Raw genomic sequence first — 15,274 nt, forward strand, 5'->3', positions numbered from 1 at the left:
TTAGCCATGTCATCTGGGGCTCATTCACCTGCACATCTACCAATGTGATATATGCCATCATGTGCCAGCAATGCCCCTCTGCCATGTACATTGGCCAATCCTGACCACGTCTCTACGCAAGAGAATAAATGGACACAAATCTGACATCAGGAATCATAACATTCAAAAACCAGTAGGAGACCTCTCTGGCCACTCAGTAAAAGATTTAAGGGTGGCAATTCTGCAACAGAAAGCTTCAAAAACCAGACTCCAATGAGAAACTGCTGAGCTTGAATTAATATGCAAACTAGATACCATTAGCTTGGGTTTGAAGACAGACTGGGAGTGGCCGGGTCATTACACATATTGAATCTATTTCCCTAAAGTTAAATATCCTCACACCTTCTTGTCAACTGTCTAAATGGGCCATCTTGATCATTACAAAAGTTTCTCTCTTGCTGATAATAGCTCATCTTAATTAGCTCGCCTCTTACAGTTTGCATGGCAACTTCCTGTGTGTGTGTGTGTGTTCGTTCTTACTATATGTTCCATTCTATGCATCCGATGAAGTAGGCTGTAGCCATGAAAGCTTATGCTCTAATAAATTTGGTAGTCTCTGGGTGCCACAAGTACTCCTGTTCTATTTATATTAAGGTAACTCCATAACACAATCCACTGTGAAAGTGGACTCTTCCCACCTCTGATGCATTCATTACAGTTGAGCCAACAGCTATGGTTAAGGTCAATAACTGTTTCTAATCTAATCCATCCCTCCTGTTCTCAGTTGCTAACCTTCAACCTTCGTCATTCAAATTTTCTGTATACGGTCTTTGCCTCAGAACACAGATCTCCTACTAGCACCAAAGCGGCCCAAAACAGAAAGCTGAAGGTTGGTATTGAAGACCCTCATTACTAGACAGTTTGAAACCTGAAGTTCTGCACGTGCTGTAACTTTAGAAAAATACATGCAACCTTGACAGGTCATGCAGCCCATATCATGCAGCCCAGTCCTACTGTTTGGCAGTCAGAGGTTTAGGAACATCCAGAGCATGGGGTTACATCCTCGGACCATCTTGGCTAATAGCCATTGATGGGTAAGTCCATGGAGGATAGGTCCAATTCTTTTTTGAACCCAGTTAGTTATACTTTTGACCTTCACAACATCCCCTAGCAAATGAGTTCAACAGGTTGGCTCTATGTTGGGTGAAGTACTACTTTGTTTGGTTTAAACCTGCTGCCTATTAATTTCATTGGATAAGCCCTAGTTCTCGTTATTTACTCCCTCACATAACACACTTCCCTATTCACTTTCTCCACACCATTAATGATTTTATAGACTTCTACCATATCTTCCCCCCACCCCCGTCGTCGTTTCCTTTGTGTACCTTTTCTAATGCTAATATATCTTTTGAGATGGGGCGACTAGAACTGTATGCAGTATTCAAGATGTGGCTGCTTCTCACTGAGAAGGTGTTCCCACAGAACTATCCACAACGACTTCAAGATCTTTCTTGAGTGGGAACAGCTCATTCAGACCCCATCACCTTTAAAGTATAGTTGGGATTATGTTTTCCAATGTGCATTACTTTGCACTTACCAAAAACAAATTTCATCTGCCATTTTGTCATGCAGTTACCCAGTAGTGTCAGATCCCTTTATAACTCCTAGCAGTCAGCTTTGGACCTAAATTTTAAGAAATTTTGCCCTGTCTGCAAATTTTGCCATTTCACTGTTCACCCACCCCCTTTCCAGACCATTTATCTAGTTAGACCACTGTTCTCAACAGCATCAAATCCTAGACATGCTGTCTAATAAAAACAAACACATACACTGTGTCATATTTGTGTTTTATGAAACAAAGCTGGTTTATTAGTTCAGTAAAAGCATACAGATTTTTGTACAAAAAGCATATTTATAAATATTTTCACTGGAATTACTGTAGCTACAAAAAACCTCACTTTGAAGTTTAGACAGCATATCCTGAGTTTGTTATTCTAGTAACCTGAACAATTACAGATTTAATTTAATTTCCATCTTTGACTTATTACATGGACATTAACGACTAATATAAAGAGAGTCTCTTTTAAAGAAAGAAGGAAAGATACCTGGTATATAATTGCTCTGTGGTTCAATTCCAGCTGGAAAGTTAGTGTTTTCAGGAATGGAATGAGTATAGTCATCAAGAGGTGGAAGTTCTGTTAGAATCTCAGTATGTCGTGGCACTAACACAGGAGGCAAAACTGGAAAAGTAGAATATAAAACATTAGTGAGATCCCGTAAACATCTATTTTACTTCTCTATGTTCTGTGAAAACCAGATCTTCAGATATACTGAGCTGTTCTGAAACTCAGGCCATTACAGAGTAGTTCTAAATTAGTTATCAGAAGTATCAGATTTGTAAAAAGCCTATTTAATAAGGCTCTCTCATATCAGCCAGCTTTGAACATGGTCATTTATGTTTTCAGTAGTCAAAGGTAGGTGGATTTCACTACACTAATTGCAGACATTTTCATGCTAAACTGAGGGTTTGAAACTGTCCAACACAACACAAATAATATATACACTTTAGAAGTTTTACCACATTACCACAACTGAAAAGTGGCCTAATAGTCAAATTATTTGAGGTTGCAAAATCCATGCTATTTTTTCATCCAAATCTTGCCATTTTGGCAAAACAGCATGGACAACCTTATTCTGCTCATTTTTGCACCCTAAATATTACTAACAGACTCCAACTAATCTATTAAGAATTTTCTGGGTAAATATTGTACTGGTGCTTCTTTAAAATGTCAAACAGCAGTCTTCCTACCTGGTGTCTCCACTCTCTGGTAGTGGTAAGGATTTACACATACTTCATCCTTTTTAAGATTAAAAGCATATTCACAGTTTTCAATTGCCTTAAGTTCATGATGACTGTGAAGATCCGGCCAGCGCCACAAGCGGCAGTAAATAACATGTGGTAATCCTTTACGATGAGATACCTGTAGACGGCCATCAAGAGACCTATATGGGGAAGATGTTCAAAAATATTTTACAGGCTGTATCTTAAAAATCATCATAATCAAAAGGTTGGAGAATGGGAGACGGGGGGGGGGTGGTGGGAGTTGCGTGTTTTCTCTACCCCCTCAGAAAACAAAAAGGATTATAATATTTAAATTGCTGTTGCTGGAGAACTTCAGAAGGTAGTACTTTTAAAGTAACTTGAGAAGCTCTAGAATAAGTTAATGCCAATGAGTTTGGGATTCATTAACAAAGCCATTACACCTCTAAGCACATAAGATGAATACTTCATATGAATTTGACATTTACAAGATATTTGTTCACATTGCACACCACTAACACTCCCTCAATTTCTACCCCTCGGGACTACGCTGTAGCATGGATGCTTTAAGCAGAGTAATTTCCAGAGGACTTCAAATAAACCTAAAGCAGTCAGCTGCTCAGGTGATCCACATGGCAGTATAACAGTAATGCAAAAAGCATCAGAACACATCTTGTAAAAGTGTGAAATTTAATTATATACTTGAGTATTCATGTAGCTTGCTACCAGTTGAAAGTGTTTTGCTAGTTTTAAGACAGACTGCATAAGCTTACACAAATGCAGATGTTTATGATTGTTATGGGATGGGAGAGACAAACCTCGATGCACAAAGTAAAGGTGACATGAAGAAAAGCCTATTTAATTTTCTAAGAATAATTCTTTAAATCCTGCTAATTGATCAGATATGTGCTACTAGTTCAAAAATCTATGGCATACAAAGAAATTTAAAAAAACTTTGTACGATTAGGCCTGAGGAGTTAAGTGTGCTAACCTGGTTGTTATAAATACCAAAACACATTAGCGCTTGCATTTTCCAAGTCTTCCCATTCTTTCAATGGCATTGGTGTGGAAGGAGGATTATTCCAGAATTAGAATTTTCATTGGTCAAAACATCAGCTGAGAACTTTTTTTTTTTTTAAATAGTGGCAAGCAATTGTTTTTGAAGTGCTGTACCATACAATGACTAGGAAGCATTTTAGTAGAATTTATGGCAAAAGCATCCCTCTACAGACCCTCCAAAGCCAATCCCTCCCACAAGATCTCTATGATGAGACAGAGGGCAGCATATTCACCTGGTTTGTTCAGAGAAGCTGTAAAGGCCTGTTGTATCCCACTGATCTATCGTATTTGGTGTACTCAGTCCCCAAATTTCAGAGCAAGTGCTGTGCATAAATTGAAAACAAAACAAAAAACAAAAAAATTGATGTGAATATGGAAACATGGTTATTCAAAATACCATGATGTAAAACATGGAAAAGTGTACATAATACTTCCTTTCACATAGAAGATATAGCATTAGAGATCAGTTAAACCTAACACAAATGCTCTATTTTCTATATGAAGGAGGTCAATAAAATGGAACATGTGACTCAAGGTAAATGGTAATGTTTTAAAAAGATGAACAATTTCTCTGGCTTTAAGAAAACAACGAAGTTGTAATGTCCCTTAAAACACGCAAAACTTCATCATCCTGGCTGTAAACAAGATTTTAAAAACTAATTTTTTTAAATAAACCTATTTAAGGAGTTCATAAAGTAAGGCCATGTGCATCTTAAGTTGAACTGCTACAGCATAAGGAGAACAACTTTTAGACATCACCATGTAAGGACCAATGTGATATTTCCATTCAGATGCTAGCTTACTGCTTTTTCCAAGTTAGAAAAACTGCAACTCATTTCAGAAGAGTGCCTGTCTTGTCGTTAAGACAATTTTACAGAAAATGATGAGAAATCTTAATTAAAGCACGTATCAAATACTATTTGCTGCTGCCACAGTGTATACAAAAAAGAATATAGTCTAACACAATAGCTTCAAAGTAGCCCATCTTAGAGTTACATTTTAACTAATGACTACCAAAACCATAAATAAGCTGCAGAGGAGGGGGAAAACCCCACCTTCCCTTACCATTCTGTGAAAGCCAATATTTTTTGCTAAATCAGTTTTGAGATTTTAATGGATGGATTGCAGCAGTGAAAAAAGAGCCTCCACAATAATAATTACAACAGTTTTAAGTGAAGAGGAGACAGTGTGATGTTGTAGACTGGGCAGCCTGTTTCTGGGAGCGAGGTATTCAATGTTCCATGCCCAGCTCTATCAGACTCTCTCTCATAGAGAACAATTTGGCTTTGGAAGTCACTCAACAATTTTGCTTTCCCCATCTATAAAAACAGAATAACCTTGCTCCTCAGAAACTTAAGAGAATGTTCATGTTTGGATACAATGCTTTGAAATGCCAAGTGCCAGTTATAAAGCAGTCTGAAGTTTGCTTGCTGAAGTTATTAACACACCTTTAAAATGCTACTATAGATCAGAAATTCAAGATCTTCAAACCCTTATTTACAAGCTCAAGCTTTGATATTTAACGTTTATTAAAATTAGCGTAAAATATCCTATACTAAGAAGTCAGAGGTAAGTGCTAATGAGCAATTTAAAAATAAAATGAGACGTTTCATTTTCACACAAATGGTTTGTATAGGAGTTCTCTATTTTGCATAAAGAAACTCACCAAACAGCAACCGTTCACATACACACCATTTACAACCAAGGGTAATTCAATTTCCGGGAATTTTATTTAGCATCTGTGTGTCATGGAAAAGCAACAAGATAAGGAACCTGAGTGAAGAATCACCTTTGGTTTGGTGATCCCTTAGACGCTTTACTAATAAAATTTTGCAGTCTTTAGGCTAGATCATTTCCTTTAATATGCATCACTATTGGTAAGATGCCTGGCTCTAAAGACTCATTAGTACATACTGTGGGCTGGGTATTAATTGACCTATGAAGCCTTTATGGTTTTATGATTGGAGTTGGCTATCTTTGAGATGTGGCTCCTTCAAACACAGCAGTAATGTTACAATTTAGTGTAAGGTTTGAATGGATTACTTAGAACATGATAAATGCAAGCAGCACTTTAGTCTAAATGGCTAAGGACTAATTCCAAACACTTGTGGAGATACCAAGTTGTTAGCTCATCTTAAGTGGCTTGGAAAACACAGTATTAGTCAACCGATCTCAGGCAAATAGTATTCCCGATTGATCGCCACAACACTGTATTTTGCAATGAACCCTGGAACACTGTTTGAGGGGGGAAGGATGCTTTTATTCAAAAAGTGAGAATACTTAATCACAAACTTTATCAAGCCTCTATCTTTCAACAGGTCCAGAGTGCAGACAGTATGTCACCCATTATGAGCCAGGGCACACATTTGCTTAGAACAGAGGTAACACCAACACGAGCTTTAGGGCTAACTTACACTGGGTCTTCACCTCAACTCCAACCATTTATGACAAGCCACCGATGTAGATGTCCTGATATAAATATAGTCAAGGAAACCTATGGATTTGTGTGGATGGAACCCACTTGAAACCAACTTATATGATCAGTAGAATGGATCAGCATTGCCATATTTGTTACTGCTCACTGTGGCAAACCTATACTGACGTACCATCTAACCCACATCCAGAGCATTTTCCCTTTTTGTGCCCCACCCAGAGATTTCAGACCAGATGGCATCCAAAAAAAGCACCAGTCCAATCAATGGAATAAGATTTTAAATGTTTGTTTTTATTCTACATAAACTGATTAACAGAATGAAAAAAATCTTTCAAAATGGAAGACATTAAAAAAAAAAGACTGTATTCTGAAGCAAGCCTTGATAATAAAAATCTGAGATAATCCAATCTGCTAGCCTTCCTGGCTCCAATGCCAAAAAGTAGAATCACTCCCCACAAATAAAATTGGGTCATTCCAGTCTAAGCCTGTGTTTTCAGTGTCAGCTTTCCCATAAACCTCTTTTGGGATGAAGAATCACTCTCAGTGAACAGGGAATGTTGGAGAAACAACGATCTACTGCACTATTTGAGATTGCAAGACATTTGTTCCTTTGGAAGGCATACTGCATTCTAAAAACCAATTATTCAAGCTTGGTATGGGCTTTGTCCTCTGTAGGAGTGCCTTTTTGAAAAAAAAAAAAAAAAAAGAATTTCAAAGGAGCTGTGACCAAACACTCCACTGCTTTAGTGATCCATTTTTGTTTTAACCACTTAGACTCTGATGTCCTCACTTTTTCGGTATGAGGTGGGTTCATCTCCCCCTCCCCCATAAGATTTGAGATATACATTAGTCAAGATGCAATAAATTGTTTTAAAAATCACTTGTTTTTCTACAGTCCTGTTATCACCCCTGTAACACGACTCTTAAAGGGTAATGTAAACTGATTGCCCCAATCTCAACCTAGGATTCATGTATGCATTTTTCTAGCACTCCCATCTTCTCTTTACAGTTACTTAAGGACTTTTCTATGTAGGTATAACCTAAAATGCGAATTTAAACCAATACAGCACCAGCACCCAGGTGGACACATTCCAGTACGAGTGACTTTTTTCAGTTTACTTTGTCTCTTGGGAAGGAGTTTAAACTAAACCAAAAAAGGCACTCTTGTACCTTAATAAAAATATCTACACAGAGGCTATAGTGGTATAACTGCTTACATGAGAGCTTTGATAAGGCCTTGTATAATCACCCTTACTCAGAAATGTAGCTGTAAACAGGAAGAAGCTGAGCTCATTTCCTCATGATTTTTAAATTGGCTGGATTTTAGAGAATTGCCAAATATGTCTTTTAGTCTTTATGGAAAGTCCTCCTTGAAGAAACTGAGATTGCTTCTTCTGCATCAGATGGAATTGAGAATCTCCATCATGGAGGGAGGCTAGCCCAGTTGAGTTGCATGACAGCCCTTAAGGACAGATGTGGTAGACAAAGGATTAGGTCCCTTCAGCTCAAGATCTCCCTTCTTTAGCTCAGAATTCAATACATGCTTCTGCTGGGGATCTTTGGATGCCCAAACCTTTCCATACAGAGAGCTGCAACAGCTGGATTTGCAAGCTGTCTCTTCGTCTGACTACCAGAAGTGACATTGGCCAGAGCAGTGAGATTCTTTAAGTGTGATCCTCATTCTATTACCACAGGCAGTGTGCTTTCAGCCCTTCCATTTCATCATTTCCTAAGTGGAGATTAAAGTTCCAAAGGAAGCTGTTCTGGGCATGAAATTGTCCAAATGGACCCAACAATTGCAGTAAAGCTTCCACAAATTTGTGGCAGAATGCCAAAGCTGCTACTTTTAGTGAGGAAGGTATCCTGGAATATAGTGCAGGAGGAGGGGGTAAAGGAAGAGCCCAACTAGAAAAGGTAAGAAAAAGCTTTTCATTGGCTGTATTGCCTAAATCTGGACATATGGAAACAACTGGTAGTCTGCATCAGTGGACTTGTAGAAGTGCAATGGACTGGAAGAGATTAGTGTCCGATTTGAATATGATGAATGATTTACCTATAAATAGGGGTAACGGGAGAGGACAGTTGTGGTTTGACCTATAATGGTAAGGTGGGCAAAGATGCCTCGTGTCATTCAGTGAGGTGGGCAGGGATACTGCCCTACATGTTTCAGAAATCTATTTTACATTACCTGATATAACCTATATAGAAAGGAGCAATTAGTATGAGGTTGCAAAGCAGCTCTTACACTGGAGTCTGTGGACTCTTTGGTAAGTTCTGGAATGGAACAGACCATACGTAGAGCATCTGGCTCGAAACCCTGGTCATAATCCAAATACTCTAGTAGGGTCAGACCCTACCAGCCTCTGTATCAGGGAAAAAAAGGTGACTGAGTGCAGCTTTGAGGGATTTTTAAACACAAAAACAAAAACTTAAATTTTAGCATTTATTTCAAGGCAGCATATGTTGCCTTTCATTTGGAAGAGTTCACAGTACAGAAACACCTAATGGGCAACTTCAAGTATCTGCATATACATTGGCTGTAAACACAGGAATTTCTTCAAGCAGTAATTAGTAAGCATCCTGCAAGAAGGCTCATGCTAGTATTTGGTGCTGTGACCATACAATTTAGAAGGGGAGGAGGTTTCAGAAACTGGTCAAGTTAAAATCCTTAAATTTAACATGTCCAAGAAACCTCCATGCTATAAGAATCGGAGAGTAGATACACTGTCCTTTATAGTTTTTGTTCAGGGGTGTGATGAAATGGCAAGACATAAGAAAGTTTGAGCCAAACAGGAGTCTTAATGACTAGAAGCCAGCCAAATAAATAACCAACAGAATGTAACAAGCAGAGATAAGTTAGTAAGGAGAAGAGAATATGGAAGAGCAATTAGCAGGATAAAAAAAACCTGAAGTAATTCTTAGCATATCAATAGTTGGAAGCATGCAAAAATTTTGATGAACCTGCCACCATCCTTTAGGGCTTTTCGAAATTACCACCACCAAGTGGCAACTTTAATATCAGTTCCTGACTACAAATTATGGAGTGAGGGAACAGGACTTTCCTGTGCACAGCTGGACAGAAAAGCTTATGCATCTTGGCTATTACTTTTAGAAGAGCCTGCAGTCAGCATAGTGCTGACGTAAGTGTAAGTGACAGTGAAGCATTGGGAGGAGGCAGTGATCGTCACAGTTTGGTTGGTGGCAGATTTCTCCTTAGGTATTACATGTCTCTTGTTAAGTATCATGTATATCAATCCGTAAGGACCGTGTGGAGTAAATGATGAGAAGTGACAATCCAACTCAACATGAGTTGATGGCATGACATGCCATCATTAGACTGATGTGGTGGCAGCATTTGACTTGATGGTTTTAAGCATTTCTATATCTTTTGCTTTAGCTATGATTTGTTGAGGTGCAAGAATATGGTGGTTTTGGTATTAGAACACAGCACACTTTAGGTGCAAGCAACAGAGAGCCTCTCTTTTCAAGAAGTGTTATACATGTATGAGGTTGCAGGACAGCTACGACATCAAATAAGTTAAGTAAACTACAATGGACTGTAGATCTCTTAAACGTTCATGAAAGGCATAATTGGGATCCACTTTCCTTGTCACAGTCTTGCAAAGGAGTGGAATGGTTGCAGGGGAGCTGGAGAGTAGGGACACTTCAACAGGCAGTATTGTCTCTAGCTGAAGTGGCAGTACTGAGTGGGAGGACAGACACACACATACTGGCCAGCTGTATCTCTGTAGTAATTAGTTTCCCAGCATGCTTATTTGTTAAATTTCACTTCAGAATGGTGTTGTCTATTTGCATTTCTCTTGGTCCTGAAACAGTCCTGTATCATTTCCCTATCCTCATGCCTGAACTTGTCATATCCTTTGGAGGTGACACTCATTTTGTGTTTCTTGAACCTGTACACTGTCTCTATGTCCCAAGAGCAGTTCTTGCAGGCTTTTACTTTTCCAGACATTAGGTCCATGAGCCTTTCCACCAGCGTGAATCCAGTCTCCTGTCACCACACCTATTCTGAGTCATCTGTTGTTCCGAAGCAGCAATGGAAATGAAAAATAAGTTAACAGTTAACCACAGTAGTACCCAATCCATCCTTTTAAATACTAGGAGACAGTAAAGAAAGTAACAGCTTGTTTAAGTTCTCATTCTACTCTTTCCTGAAGGGTACCCACTGGACCAGAAATGGTAAGGGCATTAGAATTCACACTCTTTGTAATGGAGTTGGGACATGGGAATGCTAGATTACTGCAATAGTGGAATGGAGATAAGGCTTGTGGCTGTCACTTTATCTGAACTAACAGAGGTTACTTGCTGAAAGCAAACAGAACCCTCACATCTTAATGGGGGAGAGGGAGAGAAACAACTGTCAGAGTAATGGAAAAGCTGATTAGTTTGCTGTACTTACTGTATTAGGGCATTTCTCCAAAATTTGATTGTAGTGCTGGAGAACTTGCTTTGAGTTTGCTATAACTCCCAAGAGTTGAGATAAGATAGTAACCATAACCAACTGGTGTTGTACTAGATTTACAGAAGCCTGAGTCATATCTGACAACAGGCATAAAGTAGTGTCATTATTGCTCTTATTCGTGGTTTATTTGTACATCACTTGCCTGGAAAATCTGTTTAGGCCTATTTTCATACATTAAATAGCAAGATAATGAAATTTAATTCCCGGAAGAACAGATGGATGCTAATTATATTCCCTGGTTCCTCATGTGGGCTAAAATACTAAATACACTATACACTATACACTAAATACTTTGTCCATAGTGATCAGTATAATTTCTTGCCATATATTTGATTTTAGAAAAGAAAATTGTTACTAAGTATAAACCTCTCCCTTCATCTTAATATTCCTTTTTAAATCCGTACATCTGTCATCGCTCAGCAACCCATACAGCTGAAAGGGAGGTTGCCATGGGGTATGCCAAGCCGGGGGTGGGGGGGGAGAGGGTGGCGGCGACTGACTGAATGGGGTGAGGAGTTTTATAAGTGCCACTTGTGGGACAGAGATGGAGGGGGAGAAGATTATGAACTAGAGGAGCTATTGAGAGCACAAGAACTCAAGAAGCAACGACTCAAAACCACTCTGCAAAAGTCAGCCCACTTACATAAAAAGTTGTATACCCTTTGTATCCAAACTCCTTCCTGACAACACAGCTGGGCCACTCTCTTGATCCTTGCTACCTGAAAATAGATCCTGAGATCCTCACACAATGTGTGGTCTGTCCTGCTCCAGCTTTTTAACCCGCTGGTCCACTCCGTGCACTGGCATCAGCATTCTCCAAGTCAGTTACCACTGTGCCTCCATTCTATCCAAAAGCACCTCTGGGTGGAAGAGATAGTCCTAAATGGAGTCTAGCTCTCATCTTTTCTGCCCTGAGCTTGAGAGGATGAGGGCTTTTCCTGTAGCCATATAGCAACCTTTGTCTGCAGCCATGAACTAGGAAGCAGGAAGTCACATCCTCACATTTCATCTAAATTACATTAAAACAATTAATATCAGGCTAGTAAGAAGGCGATCCTATCCTAATAGTGCCCACTATCACCAGATAAAGAAACATCTTAAGATGGTTAAAGAAAACCGAGTTTGATAGCATTCAGTCTGGCAAGAAATCACTTAATAGTTGTGGTTGTGAAATCCTCATTTCTTTATTGTTTTATCTTTATGGTCCCCATTTCTCTATTGTTTGGCTGTATGATCTTTGTCTGGTTCTTTGCGTCTGTTACATAATTAATTTTGCTAGGTGTAAATTAAGGTGGTGGGGTACGATTAAGTGAGAGAATTGTGTTACAACACGTTAGGATTTGTAAGTAAAATTTTAGTAAGATGATTGGTTAAGGTACAGCTAAGCAGGACTCAAATTTCACAATATAAACTGGAGTCTAAAAGGAAGTTATTGGGAACCAACTCAAGGACACAGCTCCAAGATCAGAGCTGCCAGACCTGAACACTCTGCCAAGGACACTGTGCAGAAACTGGAGTTCCGCCAGATGACCTGATCCTGACTGGTCATCAAGAAAAGTTAATCTGCCTTAATGGGAGTGGTGAGCATTGTACATTTAGTGTATGCATTCTTGGTTTTGGTAATTGTTAATAAATAGAGGTTAAGTAGGATATTACTGTGCAAGGCTCTTTCACTGGTAAGAGACCATGCAAATCCAGAGAGTGTAAAGGTTATGCCCTGAGCCCACGGAAGGGCAAGGGTGGATGCCCCTAGAGTGAGAGAATCAAATAATTTTGTGTGGGTAACAAGTTGGAACTACTGTTATTGTCCCAACCTTATCATACTGAATCTTCAAATCCTGTTACTGCTTGTCGCTCCAAGTAACATCTCAACCAGCTGGTCATATGAGAAAGTATTGCAAATGACAATTCACCTGGCTTTGAGCTCCTAGTTTCCTATAGGATCACAGAAGATTACAGTTGGAAAAGACCTCAGGAGGTCATCTAGTCCAACACCCTGCTCAAAGCAGGACCAACCCCAACTAAATCATCCCAGCCAGGGCTTTGTCAAGCCAGGCCTTAAAAACCTCTAAAGATGAAGATTTCACACACACACACACACACACCCCTCCCCGCAGGTAACCCATTCCAGTGCTTCACCACCCTCCTAGTGAGATAGTTTTTCCATAACAGCCACCAGCATCTGTATGTGTCTTCAGTTATGTCAGGGGTTCTCAAACTGGGGGTTGGGACCCCTCAGGGGGGGGGTCACGAGGTTATTACCTGGGGGATCATGAGCTGTCAGCCTCCACCCCAAGCCCCGCTTTGCCGCCAGCATTTATAATGGTGTTAAATATATTAAAAAGTGTTTTTAATTTATAAGGGGGAGGTGTCACACTCAGAGGCTTGCTATGTGAAAAGAGGTCACCAGTACAAAAGTTTGAGAGCCACTGAATTATGTGATGTCCCAGATAACAAAAGTAATGGATATCAGCGAACCCAAAAGAGTCGATCTCTGAAAACAGCATGCAATTGATCTTCATGAGGCATGCAGTGATATTCGTACAGTTAAGTGGCCTCGGGTCCAAATGAAGCTGGTGCAGTACAGAAAGTAAATTAGAGAGGTCACCTTAAGCAATGAGCAGCGTACTGTGGAACAGCAGTAGGGAGATTAAATGTTCCAGAGTTAACATAAAGTACATTACAACAGTTAAGGACTAAAGGTCCTCAAAGCAACACCTGTACCTTTAGGAGCATGTGTGTTGACATGAGAGGTAGGAGAACTAAACACTAGTTAGTTCTCAGTTTCTGCAATACAGAAGAGGCCAGTGTGGCCTGAAATGCTACATCCTATGAATTTAATTCATGTTCTCATTTTCCCTATCTAGATGTCATGAACTTTTTATTAGCACTTTATTTATAAGATAAGGTTAGCTTCCTGTAGCAGATCTATGCTACATGAGACTATATCTAGTCCCATTTTCCATCTGCTAAGGACATTCTCTGTGCTCTGATACCAACAGCCAGGACAATTCCTATGAAACTGCTGGTAGCTATCGAAAGAACATGTCATATGGCTATTTTAGTTTACTTGCAGCAACCAGACAATGCTACAAATCAGAGGAATTTTGTACCCCTCTCCCCAGCTGTACTAAGCCAGAGTCAGAAGGATGGCACTGAAGCTAAGGCCATGGACTAGACTTCAGAGATTAGGTTCAATTCCTGCTCTGCCACAGACATCCTATGTAGCCTTAGGCAAATTGGTCTCTTCTTCTAATTCCACATCTCTAGAAGTGAGGGTAATACTTTCCTACCTCACAGAGTTGGGGAGAGTGTAAATTACATTAATAATTCTGAGGTGTTCATATACGATAGTGCTCAGGACCATGTAAATGCTTGATATGGTCAACAATCTGTACTTTTTGAAAATGCAGTTAGAGTCGTTTTAGAAGTGGCATTTTAGTAATCTGCTCAGAGTCCTTGCTAAATCTGCCTTTTCAGGGTAACACCAGGTAGTTATGGGACTTGGCTTTTGTATTTTAGTGGAAGGCCATCAGCAGCTGAAGCAAAGAGATTCCAAGTGTCATTTAGTCAACCTTCTTCCTGTTTAGAAGAATTAAAAGCCTATGTTACAGATTATAATTAGTTCATGTAAACTAAACTTCACGGTGGGGATGGGGAGGGCACGCCTCCAAACCAAGAGGAAGTGGAGATAATTACCTCTGAGGTCAATGACAGTCCTAGGCCTAAACAAATTGTGGTTTTAACTAAACCGGATGAAAACCCCAGTTGGGGCACTTATTTTGCTCTAAGTGCCTTATTTCAGATTACCTTATATTTCCTAACACAGTTGATCTCAACCTTTTTCTTTTGAGCCCACCCATGTTATAAAAACTCCAGGGCTCAGCAGGGCAGGGGGAGGCATGCCCTCTTGGGACTCCGAGCCTTCTGCCCCACAGGGCACTGGTGCTCGGGCACAGGTGTAGTTTGACTTCCATTTTGGGGGCAGGAAGGGCCCTTCCATCCCTGACTCACCTCAGCAGGCCACCCAGCCCGTCTGGGGTAGGGGGTGGTCTGTAACCAAAATTATAACTCAAATGGGTGTGCTCAGCTCAAAGAGATTGAAAACTACTCAGACCACAGAGGTAGTGGGTAGCTCAGTTTGATGTCTGAGGGGTGAAGTTTTGGTTCAAGGAGGAAGTAACAAGGGGGTACGTGCAGTGAGGGATTTAGCTGCACAAGCACTCAAAGGGAGCTGAGAGCTAAGGAGCAGCCCCAGGCACCAGCAAGAGGAGATGGGGAGCGCTATACCTGCCTACTCCATGGCACCAGCCACAACAGCAGCCAACCTGCAGTGCCAGGTTCTGGCTTCCCACTGCTGACCTTGCCAGGGGAAAGACAAGGAGGAGGTTGGGAGAGAATAGTTGGCCCGGGGGCTGCCGTGCTCTGGTTAATAAATTACCCTAATTCTTATTTCTACAATTAAAAGGCAAAAAACCTTCAAGGATTAACACAAAAC

The 15,274-nt window shown here is 40.1% G+C and overlaps 1 protein-coding gene across 3 annotated transcripts in view; it reads right to left on the minus strand.

The window, feature by feature from the left end:
- The window catches only part of SMAD2 (SMAD family member 2), a 67,545-nt gene that overhangs the window by 17,103 nt on the left and 35,168 nt on the right, over nt 1–15,274 (minus strand). Inside the window, exons 3-5 of one of the 3 annotated variants that reach the window (XM_048850108.2) lie at nt 4,093–4,182; nt 2,789–2,982; nt 2,085–2,219 (exon numbers count right to left, since the gene is read on the minus strand). In XM_048850108.2, coding sequence (XP_048706065.1) covers nt 2,085–2,219; nt 2,789–2,982; nt 4,093–4,182 — 419 coding nt within the window. The remainder of the gene's footprint in view (nt 1–2,084; nt 2,220–2,788; nt 2,983–4,092; nt 4,183–15,274) is intronic. The other 2 variants (XM_048850110.2, XM_048850113.2) reach the window with 2 other exon arrangements.

Source organism: Caretta caretta, chromosome 5 (assembly GCF_965140235.1).
Source record: "Caretta caretta isolate rCarCar2 chromosome 5, rCarCar1.hap1, whole genome shotgun sequence".
Lineage (NCBI taxonomy): Eukaryota > Metazoa > Chordata > Testudines > Cheloniidae > Caretta > Caretta caretta.